At 31.4% G+C, this 23,057-nt stretch overlaps 1 protein-coding gene across 2 annotated transcripts in view; it reads right to left on the reverse strand.

Annotated features, from left to right (window-relative positions):
• The window catches only part of LOC129219382 (liprin-beta-1-like), a 147,100-nt gene that overhangs the window by 118,043 nt on the left and 6,000 nt on the right, over positions 1–23,057 (reverse strand). For both annotated transcript variants that reach the window (XM_054853767.1, XM_054853766.1), the window contains exon 3: positions 19,035–19,321. In XM_054853767.1, coding sequence (XP_054709742.1) covers positions 19,035–19,321 — 287 coding nt within the window. The remainder of the gene's footprint in view (positions 1–19,034; positions 19,322–23,057) is intronic.

The following is a 23,057-nucleotide window of genomic DNA, read 5'->3' on the forward strand; positions in this document are numbered from 1 at the left end:
AAATAAGAAATTACCATCTAATGTGAATTTTTATAGCCTTTTTTTTTGTTGCATAAATATGCATGCAAATATTTCATGCATGGACCCAGACCTAAGAAATTTAAACTTCTTACGCGTTTTAGTTTGTGAAAACATTTTAAGGAACAATCCAGCTTTTTAATCGATTCATCGGAAATATCTTGCTTATTGGACTAGGACAACAGCCAGTTTAAGAACATTATACAAACAAATGCGCGAAGATATGTTTTTCAGTCTTGTCGGCAGAATAGGTCAACGCCTCACAGAAGCTAGATAATTATCTTCATTTTGCGATTCTCCTATCCACAATCAAGTTCATCTCCCCAAAATATTCGGAAGGGTACTTCTACATTGTAATTTTAGTGATAACGCAGTACGATACACAAATACTTGTTTAGCTCACGAAACGTGAAAAGATTTACGCAAACACAAAGAAAGCGTACGAATTGCAAAGATTTTTTAAATTGTCTATGCGGGGGAGGGGATGAAATATAGAAAACAGATAACTCATGAAAGGGAAACGCGAGTAAACAGGAAGGATCAAGGATTAGTCACAATTTAAGCCTGAGGGCAAACCTTAAAGCCTCCTAAAGTCATTAAATATATCAGTTTTGGTGTCCACTCTAATGAAATCTTAATTTACCGTATATACTCGGGGATAAATCGAGAAATTTAATGCAAAAAATGAGTTTAAAAGTTAAGGGGTCAACTTATAGGCGGGGCAGAACTTTCGAAAAATGTTCCCGAACAATTCTTGGGAAACAAACACTCAAAAAACATGAACATTTTCCCGATCCTTTTAAACAGATGCTATAGAAGTAAATACTTACACACTCTGCTATTATTTTACATGGTCTGATTGTGAAATCGAGACTAAATAATTACAGCAAACGGCCGATTACGCGAAAAATGAGGAAATCGCCGTATTCGCGAGTTTTCCCGATAATCGCGAATTAATGCTTATTATTTTTAAAAAAACAATGTATAATATAGCTATAGCGCACAATTTTATTGATATTTGTTCAAAATAAGAGCAATAATTAACAAAAATCGTAACAACAAAATCGAAAGCTTTACAAAAATCGCGATCGCGGAAGTGAACCTTTCTATTGCAAAAGAATGATTAATTGGACTTTTTTTAGCATTAAAATGTTCATTGCATTTCATTTTCTTTCTTCAAACAATGTTTGCCTTCAAAATAAGCGGCAAAACGTTTTTTTTTTTCTGAAAGTACAAGCTCGACATATACGCGGGTTTCCGATTTTTTCCAGATTTTCCTCCTAAGGGGATATCACACGAGAGAAATTACGGGACATCGCAACCTCAATAGGGAACCGTCAACGCTATCTGGAACCGGTTTTTCTACTCACTTCCACAAGCGATCGCTCCGAAATTCTCGTATGATATGGAAATTCGCAGTTGCTCCTATAGGGGCAAATTTTTTCCTCCGCTAGAAAAAAATTGCCTTTAATAGGGAAGTTGCAACCTATTAAATGTTCATATTTTGGCTATTGGATATTGTTAATTGACCCTCAAAACTAAAAAATTCACCATCGCCGAATTTTAAAACACCGTGATTGATTTTTAATGCATTTTTAAAAATCCACGCACAAAAGTGCGCTCTTCTGAAACGTCACGAGCTTACGTCACAGGGCACTAATGGGGAGCCTTCCGCCGAAGATCCCTAGTTTTCGTGCGGACATTTTGAGCGCGCTGATATTTTTATTTTTTAGAAATTCAATAATCCTTTTGAACACACTATGGAGGCCAGATTCGTTAAAGCACAATCTAAATAATCTTCCTCAGGTAACATCAATGATGATATTCGAGTATTTCCGAGAGGATGAGAGGTTTAACGTTCCAGAAACGCGAGGAGTTAAATGCGAGGAGATAAGCCTTTTACGCAGGGGCGTAGCTAAGGGGGGGGTATTGGAGACAAAACCCCCCCTGAAATGTTTGTCTAAAAAAAAGAGAAAGAGAGAAGAGAAAGAAAAAAAAAGAAAAAGAAAAAAATCAAAACGACATTTTTCTGAGTAACAAAGGTCAAAAATTCACTTTGTCCCCCCCTCCCAATGACATTGATAATCTGCTACATGAGTGACCCTCAAGCATAAAGATGCCTTCCTCTGCTGCGACAATTTTTGATAATTGACTGAAATTTGACACTTCGCTTTAGAAATGAGATTGATTTGTTAAATCCACGTATATGTAGCCTTTCTTCGTCATTCATTCCGCAAATTGTTAAATATGTTTAATTTTATGAGTGGCGCAGTGGGAATATTGCATACAGTCGAATCTGTATATTTCGAATTTCACAGGAAAGAAAAAAATCGAGATAAAGAGGTTTTCAGATACGGGGGTTTTAAGAAACGTTATAGAAATTTGGAATATGATGGTGAAAATTTGAAATCGAAACTAAAGACAATGTGGGTTGTTGATTAAAACTCCTCTGTATTAGTTTAGTTAGTTGAAAAAATCTTATACTTTCTTTTTACTCGTATCATTTCGGTTTTCTAAGGAATCACAATTTTAAGGAAGAGAGCAACCAAAGAACAGTACTAATCCAGATAACCGAGTGAAATGGCTTTTAACTTGAACGATCATTAACCATGAACTTGAAATGTTCATCTTAAATGTCAAACCTATGAATTTCACCCCTTTACTCTTCTTCTAAAAAATCTCTTTAAAAATTTCTTTGCTTTTGTTTTGTTTGACACAAGTTTCGGACTTGAGGCACTCCACTCCAAAGTATGTAAGATTCACCTCCCTCTTATTTTGTTAATACTAAAAAAGTTTATATACACACACACACACACACATATATATATATATATATATATATATATATATATATATATATATATATATATTCACACAAACAGACAAAATACAAATGAAAAAAGCAAGAACATCAAAATAGAAAATGAAAAAGGTGAACCCAGGACCAACACTTTATCAAGGGGGGGGGATATATATACATATATATATATATATACAGGGGCGGATACAGAGTATCATTTTAGGGGGGGGTCACATGTGGAAGAATGACTACTCCCACCCCCCACGAGTGAACCTGTGGTTTTGGGTACGAAAATTTCCGAAATTGCTTGAGAGGCAAAAAAAAGCACCAAATCAGCCAATAAAGCAGTTAGTAAAGCATAAAGCTACTAATTAATTTCATAAGCAATGAAAGGAATCAATATTTCAAATATTTACTTTTAAAAAATACTTAATTAATTGAAAAGACTACTGAAATCGTTTGCATTTTATTCAAAAACTGTTTGATCACAATGTGGATGGATAATATTGTTGACGGTTGGAGGGGGGGGGGGGGTCATGACCCCTATGACCCTCCCTTTGTATCCGCCACTGTATATATATAAATATATATATATAAAATAAGTAACCCCCCCCCCCCCCCCGAAAGTCGGGTCTAGCTACGCCTCTGCTTTTACGTTTCGTCTTCGGAGTCGAATGCACGTCCTTCGGTTTCTCCCCTATCGGATGAGCGCATGACATCACTTCCTATGCCATTTGACGTCACAAGCGCTTGAACTTTAAAAATTAATTAAAAAAAACAACTTATCGAATCGCAAAATTTTTTTCACCTATGATGTTCATACATGTTACTCTATCAAAAAAAAAATAAAATTGAAAAATCGAAAACTTCCCTATTCTAGGCAAGTAACAAAGGAACCAATCAGGGCGCTGGGATTTCGTGATGTCAGGCAGCGTTACTGTAAAATACATTTGCAATCGTGGCGACAAAAATGTGGGAATTCCTTTTTATTGTTCATTTATTTTATGTTTCAAAAATTTTCAGTTACACTTTAAAAAACGGATGAGCGACAGTTAACCTTTGGTTTTGCATCTGATTTTGAATTTAATATGCTACTTATATGTAAGTTAACATCAGTGCAATTTTTATGCATTTCATAATTTATATTGCTGTTTTTTTTGTTTCATTGGGTTTTTGAAAATTGTTTTGCACAAATGTTACAAAGGAGTCCTTTCCAAAATTTAAGTGTGTTTTTTTCTGAAAGAGAATGCTTAAAAACATTGGATCTGATCATTTTTTAAATAATTTGTTTATGTTAATTTTTAAAAAAATACTTAAATCGACCGCTTTCAAGGTTTATGCTTCTGTCCAATGACATCACAAATGATGAAATGCCATTCCGTGAGCAAAATATCTAATTCCCATCTTTATTCACGTGTATTGGCAACGATATGGTTGATAGCAAGAGTAGAGCGCAATTTTAATTCGCTTCTTGATTATCATAACGTGAAACGTGGTGAAAGATGCGGCAAAGTGCATCATTTGTGACGTCACCAAGACCATGCCTTGTTTGAAAAATCGGACATTTAAAAAAATTAATTAAAAAAATAACGGTTGGAAAAATGAAAGTATTTTCTGGCTCCAAGTTTTTTTTTTTTTGCTTATTCTATCAATTTCAGTGACTAAAAGTACTACTTTTGACTAGAGGAAACAACCCCATTCTGATACTTGAACAATTACAGTAAATTTTTTCCTTGAAAAAGTTACGTAAAAATTCCTTTTTAAAAATCATAGCACTGAAGCTGTACTTTTTTTTTTTTAATTCAAACTGATGGATACATACAGTATGCACCATTTAAAAATACTTGAAATGTAGGGGAATGTGAGGCAAAGTGGAATGGTGAAATATTTACTCTACTTTTAGCGCCACCTATTTAGTAATATTTTGATTGTAGTAACACTTGTACTCTATTCCATTTAAGAAAAAAATCCCTCTGAAAATCAAAGAATATGATAATACAAAGAATTTTTAAAAAATGATACACACATTGTAATATTTTGTTGAGATGTCAAAAAATATGTTTGGCATTATTAAATGATCAAGTTCTTTTTATTAACATTTGAAATATTGCTTAAGACTTACTAATATTCAATGCAGTGTTTATTTGCTCAGTATTAAGCTTATTTGTATTATAAAAGCTAGTATAGTTAAGCATGTCCATGCGGGGCAAAGTGAAATAGTTCGTATCATGTTCGGTCTTTGATCAAATCACTCACGTATTCATTTATTAATTAGTTCGTTTACATTCCTTCTACAATACTTCCCTGATTCATTCATTTATTGACTTATTTTCTTAATAATTCGCTATTTTATTCACAATTACCAGCTTTTTTTTTTTTTTTTTTTGAGGCACAAACTTACTGCCAAAAAAAAAAAATACTTATTCAATGCGAGTTTTAACACAAAACATATTTTCCTTCCTTTCTGTACCATAATTTTCAGAAGGAATTTTTAATTTGTTCATTTTGAAAAAAGTAAGTTAACAATTTCACATTGCCCCACATTCAACTACAGTTTTTTTTTTAATTTATTACTTTGATAATGGTATTTATTATATCAATTTTTTATAATAAAATGAAATTTACATCATACTGTCCTACCATCCTACCATCTACCATGTAGGGCAAACAATTATTGTACAATAGAAATCTAGAATATTATGAAAAGTTTTCATTTTCTCAACTTTTTAACGTTACTAGGCAAGGTTCTGATTGTGTTAAACAGTTTTGCAGCTCAAATTATGAGAGTTCAGTCTGCAATCCCAGTTATTTACGCGTAGCATATTTAACTGAAATTTTAATGATTTTTTTAATTGACTAAAAGAATGTTTTTAAAAAGTTTCAAAATTGTACATTAAATAATACTGGTTTTTGCACTTCATTGTTTCATTTTTTTAAAGCGTCATTTTATTTTTAAATGTCTGGAACTATTTTAATAAAGTCGGCCACACATTTTCCTGTGCGCAATATGTATCACGTGGCGTTATATTTGTGTAGTGATGTAAAATACCCGGGTATTTATTTTTAGGGGTAAATACCCAGGGTATATACCCAGGTAAATACCCAAAATGGGTAAATACCCGGGTATTTATTTCAAAAATTTATATTCAACTAAAATACTTTTCTGTATGTATTCCATTATGTAATATATACAACCAATCATATACAAAACAATAAATTTTTGCCCAAAAATTGTATTTTGATTGTGTGAAACAGCTTAGCAATCTAATATGATATTCACATTAAATGTGTTGGATATGCCTAATCAACGTTGATAGCCAAATTTCAGATATAAAAAGCCATTCTACAAAAAAGAAAAAAAGCTTAACTGGTTACAAAAAAAAGCAAACATCAATTTTTTAAGGTCCTAGTCTTTTATAACCCAGTAATATATCCCTGCATGACATCAAAATTTAACGAAATGTCGCTCAATTTATTATTACTATTTATTTACCTATATCTTATGCAGAAATTTCCTCCAAACTTAAGTCTGTATCACACACACACATATATATATACACACACACATAATATACATAAACATTTAAAATTCATTTAAAATTTTTAATCTTTTATTTTGGGGTTTATGTTTAAAAAAGAAAATAGTCACCTTTTAATACTATCTAAAAATTTTTTGCAAAATGCGCAATTACTAGGGGATTTACCCTGCCTTCGGATAAATACCCAAAAAAAATATTTACCTTCCCACCCTACAGGGGAACAAATGCAAATGAGCAAAGCAACAGAAAAGAAAATTTTGGTTTTTTTTTTTTTGCTTATTAATGTGAAAACTGTTTCTATATTTTCCATGTTATCACTTAAATATCAATAAAAAAAATAACACCATAGTGTCTTAATAACTTCTCAGTTTATTCTTCCAAACATCCCTCATGCTTCCTTTTTTTTCATTTTGGATATGACTAACCTAGATTGCAATTTTGAAATCCTGAAGTTCATAATGAATTGCTTATACTTCTCCAATTATGACATTGAAAAGAAAGATTCTTTGGTTCACGATATGTTTCTTTCATGATTTCATCAAGTCTTTCAATAAAAAATATTATAAACTTTGTAATACCATATGTATATATCAGTTTTACCAATTATTTCATATTTAGATTTTTAAAAAAAATTCTCATTCACTTTTTTGCATTTTTTATAAAATACCCAGTTTTTGGGTATTTACCCAGGCCTTGGGCAAATACCCGGGTAAATACCCAAAAACTATTTACCTACCCGCTGGGTATTTACCCGATCCACATCACTATATTTGTGTAGGTTAAAGTGTTAGCACATCTCCAATATATTTATGAACTCGAAGTTTAAAAAAATAACTATAAAAGACCTATTGATCAGAGTTTGCTGGCTTTTTTTTTTTTTTTTTTTTTGAATTTTTCATGTTTGTTTTCAGCTATGAATTTAGGTATAATTTGTTAGAATTAAAATTTCTTACCTGTTACAATAAGTGACTAATAATTCCTATCCAAAATTAAGATTTTATTTAGTAATTAAGGGGAAAAATAAGCCTACATAAGTTATATATTCTATATGTCTTCTTTAAATGTAACAAGAGTATCACTTTAAATCAAACATTCAATTAAATAGTAATAAAATTTTTCTGTATTTCTGAAATTTTCACCATAAGTTCTATAAATTAATGTGAAAACTCAAATATGAATTTAACAGGAGGAGCTTTGGAGACTGCATGAAATAATAATTGATGCTCTAGCTCTGAAATCATTGCCTTGATCATTTCCCTTTTTGGCCATCTTTTACAAATTCACATACAATTAAACCTGCAAGAGCTGCATTAAGTATTTGATTACTAATTTCATCCATAAGTGTCAAATTAAAGCGACGCAGTGTGATAACCAAATGCGGAATTGACGAAAAGCGATGATCAAGCGCAAGCACGTGGATGTAAACTAAAAAATGGTAGCCCCCGTTGTGAACAAATCGAGCAACCGTTCGCGCAACCGGCAGTAACCCTGTAGGCAACTTCCCGTCCGAAAAACCAGTTCCAGATAGTGTTGACAGTTGCTATTGTGGTTGCGATTTCCGTTAATTTCTCTCGTGTGATGTCCCCTTAAAAGTAGGGGGTCAACTGCTACGTACGATCGGCTAATACGCGAGTATAAACGTCTTGGAAGGTAAGAGTCCCTACTCTGAAATTCGCCTCACAGTCTGCACTAGCCTGGATTTTTTAGCACTTGCTTCCCGTTTATGACATTTATTATTATTTTATTGATAGTACACAGCAGGGGTGCAAAAAATGTTTTTAACACCAACATTTCCCCCAAACTGTATGAAAATTTCCCCAAAATTTTACAATATGCTATATGTTTCAGATAAAAATTCATTCCTATTACTATAGGTAGAGATAGTTTTGGGGGAAAAAAAGCAATTGCATCTTTAAAACTAATAGAATGAACTAGTAGCCTCAGAACTCGGTATCTAAAATGCAAATTAAGTAAATGCATGTAAGTTTTAATTAAAATATCATATCTACATTTATTTTAAATGTAAATTATTATCCAACAAATAGTTGATGAAAATATAAAGAGTGGTGATGCAAAAGGAAATGCATTCAAAATACACTTGCAGAAAAAAAAATTGGATTTTTCTTTTTTTTTTCAAATCGAATCTGCAAAATTTTCCCCAGATGGTTCAAATTTCCCCCGATCCTAGATCGCCGGATCGGACATATTCTGCACCCGTGGTACACAGTACAAAGCATATTGCTCAAAAATACAAATAAATTTTTTGGCATAAGACACTTTGAATGTATCAATTCACATGTCTTATAATGCATAATATGAAATGTGCAACACGCCAATTACAAACAGCTACGCATTATCTGCCAACTTTTTTTTTTTGCATTATGCTCTTTGGCGGATCATATTCCTTAAAAAACAGCACAAATTTGCATTCGAAGAAACGTAAGATTTTCTTTCCTTAAAAATTCTAACTGTTTTTATTTTTTCCTTCTTCCCAACCAACCAAGAAATTGTTTGTAGACTTTCTTAGGACTTAGCTACGGTTGTCACAGCGCTGCGCTAATTCAACGTAAAACATAATTCGGTTGGGGTTTGTTTGTAAATAATTTCGGAGCTATTTACTAAAAAAAAAAAAAAAAAAAAACACTATGAAGAGAGGGGCCTGGCCCACAGCTTTTCATCAGTTGTGTAGTGAAAGGATAGGGTCTTCCAAGCGCCAGATTTACGGGGAAATGCCGGGCCTTTGTCCAAACGGAAAGTTCAACTCAGGTATGGCTCCAAGCAAGGAATCAAAAGGGGATTATAGTCCTTTGAGGAGCCCAGAGAGATTCTAAAATGTAAGTATCCCTTAGAGGGCTCGTGTAACCCTGAAATATTCCTATGCAGTACTCTGCCAAATTGTGGCGATTTAACATTGTAACATTTTCTTTTTAGCACAAAGGCATTTCTTTATTTCTAAATGCAAACTGTGCTTCATTTTCAAAAGGGAGTCTAAAATGAATGTCAAATATTGACTATAGTGCATAATCCTTATTAAATATTAGAGGTTCCATATAATCAGGGATTGAAAAAAAAATGGAGGGCGGGGGGGGGGGGGGACTTGAAAAACTAGAACCCACCTATGTTTTTTGATCAAACATCTGGATTTTTTTCTGGGATTTGATGAAAAAAACAGGTGATTTTGGGGGTTTTCAAGAATCATTTTGATTTCTTTTTTATTTAAACATTTCTACCAAATCAAATTACCCACCAACCCATGCTAATTATACTTTTCATGCAGTTAAATATAATTTTAAATCATGCTTCTATTTTCAATCAAGTACATTATAAAAATGTCATAGTTGAAGAAAGGATATATGAATTTGAAAATAGTAAACATTTATATGAAATATTATTTAAAAAAAATTCTATAACATGACAATTTAAGAAGGAAACATTTACCTCTTTGAAAAACAAATTTTATGAGAAACATTTTGAAAGAAGTGCTCCTTAGGATCCAGAAATATATTATCTCGTAATAAATCTTTGGCAGTTTGTTCTCACAAATTATCACCAAGTTTTAAGATAAAATGGACAGCAAAACCCATAAACATGAATAATACCATGTATTTCAAAATTCATCGAAGTGATGCAATAAAAATTTGAACAGTATTAAAATTAGTAATTAACAAGTCAAATAACAAATCTTTCATACAATGATACACGGATATCATATAAATATTCCGGCATGGTTACAGTTTAAGGAATATGGTGCAGCCATCACATAGGTTGATTACTTTTGGCTGATTTCATGTGATTTCAAGTGGGCCCACCCAAAAAACTCAGGCACACTTTCTCGGTCTGAGCCGGGTTTGGCAAATCCTGCTTGGAATTAGTTCATAAATTTTCATAATTTAATATACATGGGCAAAAACTCCCTTTTTATCAGTAAAAATGCAATCAAAAAAATCAATTTTCTATCAGTAAAAATGCTGATTATAGAAGAACTCGCGGTTTTGCAAGAATCTTTCATTTTGTATAAGATCACTAAACAATATTTAAAAAATACAAAACCATGAGCTATTTGTCTGTTTTCAGTTTTTAGTTGCACAATGTAGATCAGAAAAATACATGAAAAACGATACATATTTTTCGATTATATGAGCTCTGTGAGAAAAGCCGTTAATGTTTAAAGTCGACTCTAAAAATTCAGCCCCAAAACACAACGAATCAATATGGCCACTGATGTGATGTCACTATGCACACATGCAAGGTTTGCTTGCAGCAGAAGACCAGTTCAGCTTGCACATTATCATTGCCGTTTCCTACTCTTTATCAACATTACTTATTTATTAAATTTAGATAAGTTATCATAGCAGGAACTAAAAAAAGTTACATTCCTTTCAGGATTTTTTCAAGAAAAATGGAAAAATTGATTTTTTCAAATTCAAATGTATTTAAAAACATATATATATATATATATGTATATATATATATATATATATATATATATATATATATATATATATATATATATATATATATATATATATATATATATATATATATATAAATCATTAAAAATGCTTAAAATTTGCAGATGTATGCAGTTCCTGGGATTTCTCTCTTTTAACAGAAATGTATATAAAATTTTACTGTTCCAAAAATTTACCAGTTGTTTCCCAGGGGTAATAGTAGCTCAACATCGAAAACCTGGAAGTGAAGGATGAAAAGTAACTAAACCCTGAAAGGTTACTAACACTATGTGTTAGTAACTAAAAAGCTTTCTAGGAAATCTAGAATCTTTTTTCGGAAAACACAAAAATCCGGGGTAGCCCCGAAAAACTACCACCCCCGAAATTTTTTTGTTCAAACACCAAAGATTATGTAAATTACACATATTATTAATCAACCACTAATTTTGAGTAAGATGTGATTTTTAAAAACAAAATTAAATCAATTTTTTTGAAAGATATTTGCTTTTTTAAAAGTTATATGCCTTAATATAGTCTGTGTGTGAACACACACACATACATTAAATGTAAATGTACAAAATATTATAATTATGACATTATTAAAATAATTATGTTGATAAGTTGGAAAAAAATATGCAATACAAGCTGTAAAATAAAATTAATATACCAAAAAAAGTCATCCAAGAGTTTCAGATGGCAGTACATTTCAAGTAGAACAATTGAAATTTTTGAGGGGGGAGGGACCAAAAAGGAAGGATGGGATGCCAAAAATATTTTTGAATTTTAGCTCAATAGGCATTGCACAGTGTGCAATTCAGCCAATTATTGGAAAAAGGACAAAGCAGAAACGGATGCTAAATGATTGCTGCCCAATCACCTGCAATGAGCTGAAATTGCCCAAGTCTTTTCCTCACGTGCATATGATCCCTGTGGCAGAATTTTCTTTTATTTTCTGCGACAAATTTTCCGGACCTAATTTCTCTCTGCAAGAATGCTCCGTGAAGTGAAAAATGAACTAATGGACAAACTTAAGTGCAGTTCATTTCAAAAGAAAAATTTTATTTATTTATTAATGAATTTCACACAACTTCTTGTTTAGGTAAATTCCTTTATACGAAAACAAAAAGCATTAAAGCCCAGTATCAGGGCTTCCAACAGATTTTCAGTTTTCGCTATGGGAAAAAAAAGGAGTGACCTTGAGCTAAATCTATATGGTAAAAAATATTAACACCATGGTAACAGCAATTGGTACGTGGAGAAAAAAATCAAATCTAACCAAAAGCAATGTAAATTATGCTAATTTATGTAATGATAGTGTAAATTAATATGTTATAGCAGGGGTGATTGTTTAAACAGAGATGCCACTCTCATATTTAAGTTTTCAGTCTTCGTCTCTTAGCACTTACTTATCTGTAGTTCTCAATACCAGAAAAATACAGATGCAACATCTATTCAATACTCGAAGAAATAAGATCCGAAGAAAAAATAATTTTTAATTAAAATATTCAATACAGTTTGGTGCCCCCTCCCCCCCAAAAAAAAGCTAAAACATGCATGTGATTTTAAAAAATAAATAAGGATCACCCCCTCCTCCTCCCATAAAAAACTAAATTAAAATTTGCATTTTACACAACTAAAACAAAGTATTCCCTCCCCCCCCAAAAAAAGGAAAATGAATTTAATTAAAATATGCATTACAGTTTGAAAAACAAAAACTAAAACATGCATGTGATTTGGAGGAAAAATTGAATAAATAAAGGGCACCCTCCTATAAAAAAAATAATATATGCAATACACAAGATTATAAGCAAAGTATCCCCCTCTCCCCAAAAGGAAAATAAATTTAATTAAAAGCACATTTTTGTCAGAACAAATTGAAAATTCAACCCCCCCCCAGAAGAAAATAGGATTTTATTAAAATACTAAAGCAAAAAAGAAATCTCACTCCAGGATTGCCCCCCCCCCCTAAGGGCAAGGGAAAACAACCTTTAATATCGCTGACCCCCCCCCCCAATGAAAAAATACCCCTCAAAACCACTCTCCCCTCCTTACAAATTTTAATGTCTCAGTCTACACCATGATCCTCCCTCCCCTCAGGTGGGCACCCCTGCCCTCTCTCTCCTGTGAAAAAAAGAATTTAAATCAAGTACTGGAGCAAACAAAAGTTCCCTTTCCATACGAAGAAAAAAGAATTTAATTAGAGTACCACATTTAGAAAAAAAATCTATAACTCCTCCAAAGAGAGAAGATTTTCATTCATGTAAGCACCCCTATCTAAATAACTATTGGTCAGCCCAAAATAGACCACAATTTATCAAGTATTCCATCTGTTTTCTGTTGCTGCAACTTGCGACATGGTAAATAAGCAATTTTTAAAGGGCTTAAATTAATTTTTAAACAGAGGTGAAAAAAAGCGAGTCGGCACAAGTCTTTCACACAAACAAACACAAACATGTGCGTTGAAAGCCACTCTTTGATCAACACCGAGTTGCTTTAAAATCTCTCCACCCGATGAGAAAAGTTTGCGAAGAGCGCAATGTTGCAGACTACCATAGTCATCAATGATCGCTCGATTTGGCGCTCAGCAAAGTATTTTTTTTTCGTAAAATGTCGCAATTATTTTATTTTTCACAAGAAATCAGGCCTTTTCCTTAATTTATAGACTAGTTACATTTTTTACCGTGAAACAGCTATCCTTTGGTATTGTTCTGCAGAATGATTTTATTGCTGATCTTTTTTCCCTCCTTAGGGCAAAATCTTTCTGCACAAACTCTCTCATTCTACGACAATGTCGCCGTGTCGGCGGCTTTCTGCCACGGGGCAGATGATATACTGTGCAGAAGAGTGGTGCCATTGGATACTGGAAAGTTCAAGAAGAAAAACCATTTCCCTTTTACGAACAAAAATCTCAATAAATTACAGTAAAATAATGATTAAAAAAAAAAATCTGAAAAAAACAAAAAAAAAACAAGAGAAATTGATTCTTAAACATAAATACGGGAGAAATGGGCAAAAAACCGGAGAGTTGGCAGGTCTGTTATTGCAGTCTATGAATATCTACCTTTCCTATGTTTTCTTGATGAAGTACTTTAAAGAAAAAAATAGGATTAAAAACAAAGTAAGAAAGGGTCAACTGGCTAGTTAACAAAATCAGATCAGATATTTACAATTAGAAAATGATGAAGAATTTACATTTGAGTGCTATAAAAGTTTCTATAGAATTTAATAAAAAACTTGGCATCTTTATTCTACCTGAAACTGTTGACCAAGTCTTCTAAGGAGCTGAAATAAATGAGAGCTCTTACCATAGAAAGTATTTTGCTCGTGCGAAAAACAGAAAGTTTACGCACTCCGTGCCAAAATCAACGATAAATAAGCCTGAAATGTTTTGGAATAACGTCTTATTTACAGATGCAAAAAAAAATTCAACATTTTTGGTTCCGATGTTGTATAATTCTAAGGAGAAGTAAAAATGAGGAATTTAATCTTAAAAATTTAATTTGATCAGTTAATTAGGGCGGTGAAGGTGTTCTTGGGCATTAGGACTTGGTAGTTTATAATTTATTGATGAAATAATGAATCATGCTGATAGTTTAAATATTTTCAAGGAATATTTATAACTATTACCCCGAAATTTGATTATTTGAAAGAACCGTTTCTGATCAAGATGACGATAATAAGCACATGGCTTTCAACGCGTGTGCCTCAAAAGTTGTCCACAAGTACTGAAAATAAATCCTCAATCCCCAGATTTAAACCCAATGTAACACATTTGAAGATATCTGAGGTAAGATTTAAAAATATGAAATTGAAATGAAAGGCAAACTAGAAACAGTAAGGTGCAAAGAGTAGTTGAACATTCACGAGTAAATAGAAAAAAAAAAAAGAATACTAATGAAATCTGTTGCCAGACTTTTAAAAGCTTTTGTGGATGTTGAATGATATCTATTAAATATTAACTTAATGATAAATTAGATTATTTACTACTACGTAGATTTTTTTAAAGCATGCAAGTGAGAATGTTTCTTGTACTTTCTGATTATTGATTTTTTAAACATTAAACTTTATTTTTAAAAAGTTGTCAGGTCGTTTTAATAAAAAAAGATCATAGATCAAATAATTAAATACCTGTTCCGATAATCAAGTCAAGCCGAGCTTTTTGAATTATTTATTACACATGCAGAAACTAATCACAAAACATTTTGTTCTTACAAATTCAAACTCATTTTCCATAATTGTTTTTACACCCGTACCCTGATTTAATTTGATTCCTTTGCATGACAATAGTATGTGAGACTGCATCTATTACAATTTTTGGCATTATGAAATCATAACTCTTCAATAAGGTTCAAGAAAAATTATATTCCTTCGTGTTATGCAGCAGAGCTGCATAAAATTATGATTAAAGCTGGAAATAATTTTAGCAATTTAGAAGACTTTCAAGATACTTCATTTTAAGACTGCCCTTTGCGGTCTATTTTCTATTTTCAAAAAAAGGTTTTAAGATTTCTCCTTCTTGGTACAACCAAACAGATAATAAAATGTAACTGGAGAGTTTTATAAGTCGTACAAGTATCCTAGGATCATGTTTTAAGAAGGCATTTGAAGTCTGCAAAAATTATTTAGTAGTTTAAACCCCTGTCTGTGACACTACCCAACATAGGACCACAATGGCAAATTTTTAATGTCCAACTGAAATCAATGTAGAACCATAAAAGGTTAAAGCTTAAACTTTTTGACTCTGAAATTTCTACATCTGAAAATGGTTAGCTGAACTGGAAAGAGCAAGAGTTGTGTCCAAATACTATTGTGGAAAAAAATCCTTTCTAGCAATTGGTCAATGAACTTAATCAAAATGCTAGAACCCTATCATACAACATTGCATGAGCTTTTAGAGAATCACTTTACAAAAAAAATTTTTGACAATTTGAATCTGAGAAATGCGAGAAACTACTTTTGCAGATAAATTGTGAAAAGGAAAATTTTCAAAACTGAAAAAAAAAAAAGTGAAAGAAGTGAGTAAATTAAAGGTGAATTTAAAAAAAAAAAAAACATTGAATAAGAAAGAACTTGTATGCATTTGCACATTGGTCTTCAAAAGTTGTCAGTGAGTAGATTTCAAAATCGAATAATACACATGAATGAACTAAAACTTTTGATCGAAAAACTCATTTGATAAGTTTACGATTAGTAATCATGAACATACCAAACGCAATTTTGGCATAGATGGAAGTAGGAGCAGTTGGGGATCGTTGGACTAGTCTAGACAATTTTAATATTATAAATATTTTTCATTTTAATTTTGGTTCAGCAACAAGTATCTATAGTGCCCCAAATCCTAGAACGAAATCACAAGGTACAGTTATGCATACCACACTTTAGGAAACACTGATCTAGTAGAAACTAGCATAGAAACCAGACATAACAGCATTTTACAACATCAGGGGTCAGAGTGGCGATTTGAAATATTTTAGGACACAATTTCGATAAAATTTAAGGACCCTTTTAGGAGAACAAATATTCAGTTTTTTTAAACTTAAATGCAATTTGTAAGCTTGATTTTTGTAGTGGATGATAAAACGTTTCTTTCAATCTTAAAAATTACAATAGAATGCATTCAATCTTTAATCCTTTAACGCAGTGACCAGTTATGAAGTAAAAATATAAACGAGATATCAGTTGGATGAATGTATGTCCAATTGCTTCATTACTTGCTTTGTTGTATCCTTAATAAGGAAAGATCAAAAGTAGGGTGCAAGTCTAGAAAACCTTTGCTAACGAAAATTTTATCTTGGAGCAAATTTGGAACAAAAGCTTTGGATGGCTCTATCAAAACCAATTTATTTTCAGTAGAAGAAAAAAAAATACAGAACTTAAAATACAGCTTGATTTTTCAAGCTACTTGTCAACCTATTATGTATCCTGGAAGCATGAGACAATCCTTGCTTATCAATTTGCTGAGATAATGTACAAACAGAACAAAATGCTTTAAATTCATCCTTTTCTGCATGGCACCATGTGCTGATTTAGCATCTATTTCTGTCTGCTTTTTCCAACCACAAGGAAGAGAATTGATTTCTGTAGCATTTTTATAAAGAAATTACTATTCACATTTTTAAAGCAAAAAATTAGTGACTTATTTTAAGAATTATATATGCAAGAAATAATCCAACTTCACTGAACAGAAGCACAAAGCAAGCTGACTCTTTGTACTGGAAGAACAAGCTAATGCTCAGACCACAACACAGGAGAAGCACTATAAAAACATATTACATCCCATCTGCGGACAACCCATTTAAATATTGCTCTAAATATACTTTTTAACCAAGTGTTTATATTTGGGTTCTTTTTTTATTTCATATCTTTCTTGCAGAAGAGGAATGACTGCAAGAGTTACAAAGAATCAATAAAATTAACAGCTTTATATTGAGCATCTGTTTTGGGTAACTGCATCCCCCCTTCTGCAGGAAAAAGAAAATCAGCAGCATAGGTTTTTCTCTTTCTTTCTCAGAAAAAATTCCTAAGAGACTACAATGTTTATTTTGTCCTAAACTACAGGCATATCATTGTGAAAAGTTTAATTTTTAGGTTGAATTTCATTTTTTGCACAAGTGGGGAATAAAATATGAAAATTTTAGGTCAAAACTCAAAATTTTAGAGAAAGTTTGAAATTTTAGGACAACTCTCACCCCGCAACATGATCGAAAATGCTTTTGATACTTTACATTAGATGCAAAAATGCCCTATTTTATCATGAAACCAATAAATATTGCATTGGTTGACAGTTCTTTTCTCTAAAGTAGCAGTTTTAGTAAAGATAAAGGGTTGTAAAGTGTATCCATTCTACCATAACTGAACTTTTAAAAGCATTAGCAATAGGTTCAGTTTTTTCAGATATGTGATCTTAAGAATTATAAATCCAGAGCTGTCAACTTTTGTAAATCTAAATTAGTAGCAGAGTTTTGGCCAGGGAGTTTAAGGGCACATTTAATAACAAGAGTAACAAATGCAGTGAATAACTTTGTTTCAATTTGCAATAATACTAGTAATAGTTTATATTGAAAAAATATTTACTTCCTTATTTCTAAATTAATTATTATGATAAATTCATTTTGTTTAGATTAAACAAAAATTTGAAACACTATTAAGTTTAAAAACAATATTATCCAAATGATTTCTTATATGGATTTTTTTTTTTTTTTGGATTCAAAAAGAAAAATTCGTAAGCTTTGGACATGTTAGCATCATAGCTTGAGGCTGCAGTTTATAGAAACTATGATTTTTTTGTAGCACTTGGCAACTCTGTATCTAATAACAAATTACACCAGGCAAAATAGCTCTTACTAGATGACATGAAGTCACTACATATTACGTACAGAAGAAAGAAAATTTAAATATAAGGAACCTCTCGGCTTTATAGGTAAGGCAGAATTAAAATAGCATTTTCATGTTTATCTTGCCAAAACTCTATATGCTAGAAAGGAACACGTAAATTATGCCATATGCATGTCTAAGAACATGAAAATATCTTTTTATCTCAAGAAATTAATATAGTACTCAGTATACCTGTTTTGTGCATTTTTTGATACAAACCTATTGTATTATATTTTACATTACAAAAATACAATTAATAATACAAAATTAAAGTTTGTATTGTTTTCATTCATTTCGTTGGGACAAGCTTTTCAGCAGAAAACCCAAGACTAACAAATTTCCTCTGAAACGTCTTAATTCTGAACAAAATGTACAATTGAATTTTTTGCTGAAAATTTAACCTTCAAAAAACAGCTGAGAGAAAATTAGAGAACAAAATTGATGCCTTTCTTTAAAATTATAACAAACAATCTCTCAAAACTGCACATCCTTTTATGTTCTTTATAAACTCACCTGTTAAAATTGTAGAGTATTTGTACAATATTATACTATACAAAAGTTGGGCATCATTCAAAACTTGTGGAAAAATTAAAATCAGACACTAAACACCAAGTTTCAGAACAACCGAATGCACAAGATGCAGAAAAAAAATCAATCAAATAATATTTTTTCTCCCTTTATAAAAAATTAATATCCTTTACACATAAAAAGCTTGGCAAGGACTCCGTTCTACTTAAGAAGTTTGAGCTTTAGCTTTCGATATTGTAAAGAAAACAAACAGAAACAATAATTTGCACAAAATAATAAAGTAACATTTTCTGCTATGAAACAATTAAAATCAAGTGCACTTACTTCAGTATCATTTTGTTTGAGCAATTTCTGAAGCCAAGCATAAACTACTTTAGCTGAAGAAACATTAAAATCTCCATTTGGCACAAAATTATCATTGGCATCATTTTTGGATATTATATAATCTTTAAGACAATCTAAGGTTTTCTTAATGGTCATCTTGTTCTCAATAGGGAGAACTTCAGGTACTTTTTGGGAAACAAATGGTTGGAAGTCAAGTTTATCCTTATAGGAATGTGTCAATAAATCCAATTTTTGATGTGGATCATTTTCAAGCTCTTGTGTAGAAGCTGAAACATATAAATTGAACATGAGTTTACCTTTAAAAAACTTGAATGACAAACATAAAACCAAATCAATAAACATTTATAAAGAACATCAATGATCTAGTAAAATACCATAAATATCACTTTCTCCCCCATCTCCCGAAACAATCTTGAACTTTTTGAGACAGGTAGTAAACAAAATAAATTCGGAACTGAAAGACTAACCAATGACAAACTTTTATTACAGAAATTCTAAAATGATACAATTAACAACTGTGTATCACTTTTAGAAGCATAAAATTAAATAAAATTATACTTGATCTTTCTTGAGACCCTTTTTTAAAACATATTGTGATTCAGAAAATCTGAAAATTTTTCATAAAACTTTTAAATTGACAAAAAGAATTTCAGAAAAAGAATTAATTTCACAATCAGTAAATAGCCCTTAATTATATAAATTTCAAACATTTCTGCGAAAAAGCATTCTAAATTAAAGTAAGATAGAAATTAATCACTGGCATTATATAATTAAAGTAGTAAAAGACAAATTCAATTAATAGATTTTAAATCAAGGACATAAACTTTTTTTTTTACAAGAAGTCTGAATAAAAAGAAAAAAATGTATACATATTTTTATGCATTTCTCGGATGCAAATGAATTAAAATTTTTGAGTCAAATGAAAGCGGAAAATTTAGAAATATACCCCGAAAATAAGTCCCCAACTACACTTCTCTGTCTCGAGGCAAAAGATGGTAGTTGCTGCTGTACAGCATGATTTAGATAAAAATTTCAATGAAAGCCTACCTAGAAAGTTATCTTTAAATGTGTTTTACTCAAAACTTGAAAATGTCCACTTACATCCCTTTGCTTCTCACTGCCTCACATATGCTTTATGAAACAATTGCTTATTTTGAAAAATACTAATACAATTTATATTTGTGTCCTTAGTATTAGGACACAAATGTTATATAAACTTTGACTTCAATTATGTTAATAAATGGAACAAATATGCAATGCAAGTTGTAAAAACAAATGTAAAGTAAATACATTTGACTCTCTGTTTAACGACATTCAAGGGACTACAAAAACCATCCTTAAGAAGTAGAATATGTCCTTAAATAGAATGCTTTTAAAACTACAGTGGTGCATCCAGGACTGTGAAAAGCCATCTTTAAATAGAGAAAATCATTAAATAGAACATTTTTAAACAGAGAGCCAACTGTACTGAAAAAAAAGTCATCAGAATTCTATGCAGAAGTACATCTGTAACAGAACAATCAGATTCTACTTCAAACTTTTATTTCAGAAGGGGGAGGGGGGGACCCAGAAACAAGGGATGATTAAAAAATATCTTTGCATTTTAGTTCAATAGGCTTTGCACAATGCATAATTGGGAAAATTTTCAGAAAAAGGATAAACAAGTGACAGATGCTAAAAGATTGCTGCCTAATTGCACGAAATATGCTAAAATTGCATTAAGCCATTTTTCGACGTGTATAAGAAATGCTGTCCAGATATATGGTGGTTTTGGGTCAAGAAGCTATGACAGTGCCATCTATTAAGTTTTCAAAGAACAATTTTGACTTTAAAATTAAAATCTTGATAAATTATGAATAACTGATGATAAAGTTAATACCTAAAGAAAACTGGGTGAAATTCATTCTAAAATGTAAAACCAAGAGAAAGGGGGAAAAATAGGAGAGTTGGCAAGTCTGTTATTATTGATTTATTTCTGAAGCAACAAATGGTTACTTGATTCAAAGCACATGGTTTGTTTATCTTCAAAGCTTAAGAGGAGAAAATGCACTTGTTTATCAAGGAGCTGTATATATTAGAAAAGGGATGGTTCAAAAAAGATCCGAAGGAGGACAGGAGGTTAAATTAAAGGTCGGAGAGCAAGATTTTGCCAAAATTTTTAAGATTCCCTCTTTGAAAATAACCTGGGCAGAAGTATATCATTCACAGATGATTCAAAAATTTCCAAAAAATTATGGAGGTCTGTCTTCTTGAAATTTAAGTTGAGAATACTACTATATACACTTTTAAAAAAATTTAAAAGGACAATTTTTAGGTATGAGATATTGTATATCTTGCTATGAATAAATGGATGAAATAGTTAAGATGACGGAACCTTTCCACACATTTGCTTTGAAAATGAAAGAATAGGGTAGAATAGGTTGAAAGAATAGGGCAACGGCACCAGTAACAGACATGCTTAAGACATCACTCTCAGGTTTACTCAATTTTCTGAGCCTTTTAATGTATTTATACTTTTAAAACTATTTTTCTCTCATGCAACTACATCTCATCTAATGTTTGGCTGCCTCTGGATGCTCTGAATGAGTTAATTGTATTTTTATTTGCTCAATTTCAAAAAAGTCCAACCCCCAGTAACAGACACCAACAATTCGGATGATACCCGGTAACAGATAGGATAAGGAAAGGATGAGTAACAAACAAAATTCCCCTTTTCTCTTCAAAATGCGCAAAAGTTCTTTATTTTTAAATTTAAAACATTATTAAATTCAAATGAACATGAAATACATGCAGACCTCATGGTGGCTGTTCATTAGGGTGGTTGAAAAAACTCTTTTTCAGCTAGAGTCCAGAACATCCCCTATATTTTTTAGATTGGCTAATAGTATTATGCTGTAGAAGTTCTAGCTTCTTACTCGAATTTTAAGAGGGTGCTCAATGAACATGCCACAAATTTAGAAACATTTAATTTCCCCAGCTGTTTTTTTTTTGTAAATAATTATTTTATTGCAACGTATAAGCATATTACTAGTGTATAATATAATATGTAGCATTGTTATTTCAGTTCAATGAATTTTTTTAACCCCCTCTCCATACTTATGAAGTTTGGGGAAGGGGCTTGGGCACCCTCTTTCAGATGAAATAGGAAGCTCAAATTCTTCCAGTATATTACTATCCACAAGTTTAAAAATATTGAGGGGTGTCTTGTTATCTAGGAGAAACTTTTTTTTTTTACATGTATTTTTGAACCACCTTACTGTTTATTCATGTGGTTCATAACCTTCCACCCTTGCCTTGTAAATACCAACTGACTCATACAATTCATTCTAATAATACTAGATAATTGCACCATATTCCTGGGTCACAGCAACATCAGTTTTACCAATAATTTACAAATAACCAAAAATTCTTATTATTTAAATCCAAACTTACAACTGTCTGTTACTGAACCCCTTATCTGTTACTGGTGACGTTACCCAATTGTATTTTATAATAAAACTTACACTGAAACATCATTTTAAATTTTTGGCAGCAAATATGTGCCTTCAAAAAAAGGGGGGGGGGGAGGGGGAGAGACTTTTTTTTTCATAGGCTTAAGTAAAAAAAAAATTATTTTTTCAAACGAAATATTTTGGACTTGATTATAAGAAATATTTTTCATCAGATGAATAAGTAAATAAAATTGCGAATGAATAAGAAAGTATGTGAATAAATAACTATATGAAGGAATGTATATGAATTAATTAAAAAATGAATACATATGATTTAGAGAATGATTGAGTAAATAAAATAAACTATGTCACCTTGCCCTACATGTGCTTGACTAATTGTGCAAAATATTTAAAATAAAATTAAGCTTAATATTATCTAAACAAATATTGCATCAAATATTAAAATACTCCAAAAGTTAATCTTTATCGTTTTATAAAACCAAACATAGTTTTATACACAGTTACAATATGAGTATCAATTTTCGAAAATTGTCTGTATCCCATACACTTT

The sequence above is a fragment of the Uloborus diversus genome, chromosome 3 (assembly GCF_026930045.1).
Source record: "Uloborus diversus isolate 005 chromosome 3, Udiv.v.3.1, whole genome shotgun sequence".
Taxonomy (NCBI): Eukaryota; Metazoa; Arthropoda; class Arachnida; order Araneae; family Uloboridae; genus Uloborus; species Uloborus diversus.